The 6,463-nt window shown below is 34.4% G+C and overlaps 1 protein-coding gene across 1 annotated transcript; it reads right to left on the reverse strand.

The window, feature by feature from the left end:
* Nucleotides 1–257: 257 nt before the first annotated feature.
* LOC137648305 (uncharacterized) lies at nucleotides 258–803 on the reverse strand. Its single transcript, XM_068381235.1, has one exon. The coding sequence runs from the start codon at nucleotides 801–803 to the stop codon at nucleotides 258–260; it is 546 nt and encodes a 181-aa protein (XP_068237336.1).
* Between the last annotated feature and the right edge of the window lie 5,660 nt (nucleotides 804–6,463).

Raw genomic sequence — 6,463 nt, forward strand, 5'->3', positions numbered from 1 at the left:
GATAATTCTAACAAGGCCCAACACTACACAGTATTCTAAAAGTTTTATTCCGGCCGTGAATAAGTTGTGGAATGATCTTACAGATTCTTACAGACGTTTTCCTGGAAGAGGCCCTAGGGGGCCTGTGGCTCCAGTATGGTAGCCAGGACACTATGTGGGTGGTGGTGGCACGTGGTGTTTATCTGAACTTTATAATTGAATTTTTGATCCTGTGTTTTCCAAAATTTATCAAGTCTTGACTCAAACTGTGTAACTGTCTATGAGTGTACCACCTCGTCCGGCAAATTGTTCCAAACGTTAACCACACGGTTAGGGAAGGAGTATTTGCAACTGTTCAGCCTGGCTCTTCTCTTGAATAATTTCTTATCATGGCCCCTTGTCACACTATCCTCCCTCATCCTGAAAAGACCCTCAGTACGCTCCGTATCATACTTGTTGTTGACGATCTTAAATGTTTCAATCTGATCTCCTCTCGATCTCCTGTACGCTAATGATGATAGATCTAATCTCTTAAATCTCTCTTCATATGGCTGTTCCTTGAGACATGGCACCAGTTTCGATGCTCTCCTTTGCACATTTTCTATTGCGTTGATATCCTTGGTAAGATGTGGGCACCACACTTGGTTGGCATATTCTAGGTATGGCCGTACCAAGGATGTGAAGAGAGGCTTAAATGTTGCCGGTTCCAGGTGTACAAATGTTCTCCTAATGAGGCCCACTATCTTATTTGCCTTCTCTATTTTCTCACCCAGATGGTCAGCAAAAGTAAGTTTGTCGTCTATGACTACACATGATGTAGCCATTATCGTCTACTGAAGTGTTGCCAATTCTCATGTATTTGCTCTTCTCTGGATGGAAGAACAAAAGCCATTTCTCTGTCCATTTTATAAGCTCGTCTAGGTCCCAGTGCAGTATGTTACAATCTTCCACATCCTGAATCCTCCCAAAATGGTAGCTGAATTGGTGGAACTTCAAAAAGTTCAAACTTGTAGCGAATGTTTTATGTTGAACAGACTGACATAAGTCTCTTTTTATAGTTTATATCTGAAATATCTATTTTAATTCTGTTAATATTCTTTAGATATTTTATTTGCATTGTTCATTACTTCCCTCGTAGTTTATTTATTTCATTATTTCATTTCCTCGTTTGACTATTTGTCCCTGTTAGAGCCAGAGGGCTTATTGCATCCTGCATTTCCAACTAAAGTTATAGTTTACCTAATAATAGTAGCAATATAGGTTTTAAAGGCTTAATGGCCGCCCATAACTGGCAGATGCAAGGGACAGTGACATTGCCATATGAAGCAGGACAATGCCCTAGAGACTGACCATATATATATATGTGATCAGCGTCCAAGCCCCCTCTCCACTCAAACTAGGACCAAGGAGGGTCAGGCAATGGCTGTTGATAACTCAGCAGACAGACCTATAGGCTCCTTCAAACCCCAATCCTTAGCTCACAAGGATGGTGAGGTTGTAGCGACCAAAGGAACTACCGACTTTGATTGGGACTCGAACCACAGTCTGGAGATTAATCAGGCAGAGACGTTACCAATAAGGGCCCCCACAACCAGAGGCTTATCTTCAATCTCAGCGTCAACGACTTTAGATGTCAGGATGCCAGAAAACTTTAAATCAACCAATCAATTATCTTCAATCACTGACTTGGAGCTATATTACGACCGTGTTTTCCATCAATCGTGAACGTCAAACCAGTTGTATCTTTATCAGTAACCGATATCTTTCAGTTTCTCATCTTCGTGACAGGTGTGTGCTTCTTGTTTCTAATAAACTTGAAAGAAATTACCATTGCGGAGTTGTTTATGAGCAATGAACGGCGTTTAAACTGTGCTATTAAAAAGATTATGACATTCGCTTGTCTTTTGTTTGAATCCATTAAGATTAGGCGATGCATAATTCAGGACACGCGAGACAGATTTATTCAAGTTTCCTTTCTTTTAAACGTGTTATTGTCACTATTATTGATGCTACTTTTCGTAAATTCTGCTGGTTTTTGTATTAACAGTATTACTAATATCTGTTAGCATTATCATTGAGATGTCTCTTAGATGCGTTATAAGAAAACATTAATCACTCTGAAAAAATTGATGTAAATAAAAACTGTCAATATCAATATTATTATGAAATCATTAATCACTCTGGAACAATTGATGTAAATAAAAACTGTCGATAATAATATTATCATGATTTTATTAATCACTCTGATACAACTGATGTAAATAAAGATTCGATATTAGTAATGTTATAAAAGTATTGCTTACTCTTCTTGGAACTAATTGATATAAATGAAAATTGTTGATATTATTATCATTATAAAATCATTAATCACTCTGAAACAATTGATGTAGAAAGGTATCGATTTAAGGAATATTATAAAAGTATTACTTGCTCTCAAATAATTAATGTACATTAAAAACTTTCAATATTAAAATCATCATAAGATTATTAATCACTCTGAAACAATTGATGCAAATAAAAAATCGATATTAGTCATATTATAAAGATATTGATCCCTCTGCAACAAGCAATGGAAATAATAACTGCGGATATTATTATTACCCTTATTTTTCCTATCATTATCATTATTATTGTTATCAACCGCTATAGCACATTATTTAGAAAAAAACCCTGTGTTGATACTATTATTATTATTATTATTATTATTATCATTATTATTATTATTATTGTTGTTGTTGTTGTTGTTGAAATCTTCTTTATATAAAAAATGGATAGGTCAAAATACCTATGTTTGGTCTTATGCAATATCGTTCTTAAATACACTGGCAACGAAATGCCCAGCAGTCGAGTGGTTTATAATTGGTCTGAATAAATGAATATGAATTCCCAGACTCAAAACACCTTTTAAGTGGTCCCCAAGTTTCCTAGTAACCAAATTCTATTTTTATCAAAACAGAGCTCCATCTATTCGTATTGCAATCTATATGCAGCTAATCCTAAGCCACATTAGTCTTTTTTTAAGTGCCACCATAATCGCGGTACAGTATGTTAAAAAATTGCGATACCAGATTTCAGTGATTTTCGTTCGAATGTCACTAACTGGCAACTCTTACATTCTTCACATCTATAATGAGACCAGCTTCCAATAACGAAACATTTTGAAACTTTGCTCAATAAAAGACGATGAAATTCTACATAACAAGTGACCAACGCTGCCTCATACATACACATGTTTATAAATTAAAATATAAGATTTAATACTAAGTGGCAACTTGTGTACAACGCTTGTCCAATATGAATATGAAAAAGTATCACCAATTTTCTTGCATACTGTACTACTGAGAGATTAATAGTAATCCTCCGGTTCTTTCTATCCTTTATGACTGTGTCATTGCAATATCCCCCAAAAATAACGATTTTTTCCTAAAGTCCAGGTTTCAAAGAAGCATCGTGTTAATTATTCAGTTGTGAAAATAACTATCAATATATTTTCATCAACATTCTGGAGATTTTATTATCCAGATTCTGTAAAGGCTTTAATCGGAGATAGTTTTACTGTTTATTCAATCCGAATGTTCATGAAACGGAAAAGTAAATAACACGATTTTACGCAGTAACTTCGAATTTCCTCCAAACCGTGAAATTGCGCAATTAGCAATCCACAAAATCTTGATCACTCCTTCTATATCCTTCTCTCATTTCACTCTTTACTACATTGATAATGTTTCTTTATATATAACTTCTTTAATTTTTTAGGTGTGATTTTAAATTGCAGATATACTTTCGAGAAATACATTCGATTTTTTTCTTCTTCAACATATGTAAGCATACACACAAACACACACACACACACACACACACACACACACACATATATATATATATATATATATATATATATATATATATATATATATATATATATATATATATATATATATATATGCATTTATACTGTATACATATGTGTCTACATATGTATATATACACAACGACAAGTGCAGTCATTTCTAGCACACTGCAGGACAAAGGCCTCAGACATGGCAATTCAAGTCTGGGATTTGTCCAGTTTTCATCACCACGCTGCCCAGTGCGGATTGGTGATGGCAGATTTTCGTCTGATCGCTCGCAGCATACCAACCAAGTAAGGGTTGCCCTGACTAATACAGCTTTACTGATCATGGCGATGCGCAAACCCTTTCACCACTAGAGCTATCCACACTAACAAAGGGATGTGTCTGCTATATATATATATATATATATATATATATATATATATATATATATATATATATATATATATATATATATATATATATATATATATGTATGTATATATATATATATATACATATATATATATATATATATATATATATATATATATATATATATATATATGTATATATATATATATATATATATATATATATATATATATATATATATATATATATATATACATAGATATATAAGTAAAAAGATAAAAAGATAAATAGATGCAAACTTATATTATTATTATTATTATTACTATCCAAGCTACAACCCTAATTGGAAAAGCAAGATGCTATAAGCCCAGGGGCTCCAATAGGGAAAAATAGCCCAGTGAGGAAAGGAAATAAGGAAATAAATAACTGAAGAGAACAAATTAACAATAAGTCATTCTAAAAAAAGTAATGTCAAAAGAGATATATCATATATAAACTATTAACAACGTCAACAACAAAAATGTCATATATAAACTATAAAAAGACTCATGTCCGTCTGGTCAACAAAAAAGCATTTGCTCCAACTTTGAACTTTTGAAGTTCTACTGATTCAACAACACGATTAGGAAGATCATTCCACAACTTGGTAACAGCTGGAATAAAACTTCTAGAGTACTGCGTAGCATTGAGTCTTATGATGGAGAAGGACTGGCTATTAGAATTAACTGCCTGCCTAGTATTACGAACAGGATAGAATTGTCCAGGGAGATCTGAATGTAAAGGATGGTCAGAGTTATGAAAAATCTTATGCAACATGCATAATGAACTAATTGATCGACGGTGCCAGAGATTAATATCTAGATCAGGAATAAGAAATTTAATAGACCGTAAGTTTCTGTCCAACAAATTAAGATGAGAATCAGCAGCTGAAGACCAGACAGGAGAACAATACTCAAAACAAGGTAGAATAAAAGAATTAAAACACTTCTTCAGAATAGATTGATCACCGAATATCTTAAAAGACTTTCTCAATAAGCCAATTTTTTGTGCAATTGAAGAAGACACAGACCTTATATGTTTCTCAAAAGTAAATTTGCTGTCAAGAATCACGCCTAAAATTTTGAAAGAGTCATACAAATTTAAAGAAACATTATCAATACTGAGATCCGGATGTTGAGGAGCCACCGTCCTTGACCTACTTACAATCATACTTTGAGTTTTGTTAGGATTCAACTTCATACCCCATAATTTACACCATGCACTAATTTTAGCTAAATCTCTATTAAGGGATTCACCAACCCCAGATCTACATTCAGGGGATGGAATTGATGCAAAGAGAGTAGCATCATCTGCATATGCAACAAGCTTATTTTCTAGGCCAAACCACATGTCATGTGTATATAGTATGAAAAGTAATGGGCCAAGAACACTACCCTGTGGAACACCGGATATCACATTCCTATAATCACTATGGTGCCCATCAACAACAACTCTTTGGATCTACTACTTAAAAAATCAATAATAATGCTAAGAAACGACCCACCCACTCCCAACTGTTTCAGTTTGAAAACAAGGGCCTCATGATTAACACGGTCAAAGGCAGCACTAAAATCAAGGCCAATCATACGAACTTCCCGACCACAATCAAGGGATTTCTGTACTGCATTGGAGATTGTAAGAAGGGCATCACATGCTCCAAGGCCTTTACGAAAACCAAATTGCAAACTAGGGAATAGATGATTACCTTCAGCAAACCTATTAAGACGTTTTGCCAGAAGAGCTTCAAAAACTTTAGATAATATGGGAGTTATGGAAATTGGGCGGTAATCAGTGGGACTTGAGCTACCACAAACACATTTACATAGAGGAGTAACATTACCAATTCTCCAACAAGTGCTAAAAGCTCCTCTTCTTGCTAACTTGCGTAAAATAACTGATAACTTTGGAGCTAAGAAATCTGCTGTCTTTATAAAAAACAAAGGAAAAATACCATTAGGGTCTACACCTCCATAAGCATCAAGGTCCATCAACAGAGCTTTAATCTCACGAGATCGAAAAGCTAAACTAGTTAGTTTAGCCTCAGGAAAACAGGAATGAGGAAGTTCAAGTTTTTCATTACTCTGTTTACTGTCAAAAACATCAGCCAAAAGGGTTGCCTTTTCCTTTGGACAGTGAGTGACTGAGCCATCTGGTTTAAGTAAAGGAGGAACTGTTGCATCTACACCAAAGAGTACAGATTTAAGGGTAGACCACCATTTATGTTCCTGAGTTGTACC

This window comes from Palaemon carinicauda, chromosome 10, assembly GCF_036898095.1.
Source record: "Palaemon carinicauda isolate YSFRI2023 chromosome 10, ASM3689809v2, whole genome shotgun sequence".
In the NCBI taxonomy this organism is placed as follows: domain Eukaryota; kingdom Metazoa; phylum Arthropoda; class Malacostraca; order Decapoda; family Palaemonidae; genus Palaemon; species Palaemon carinicauda.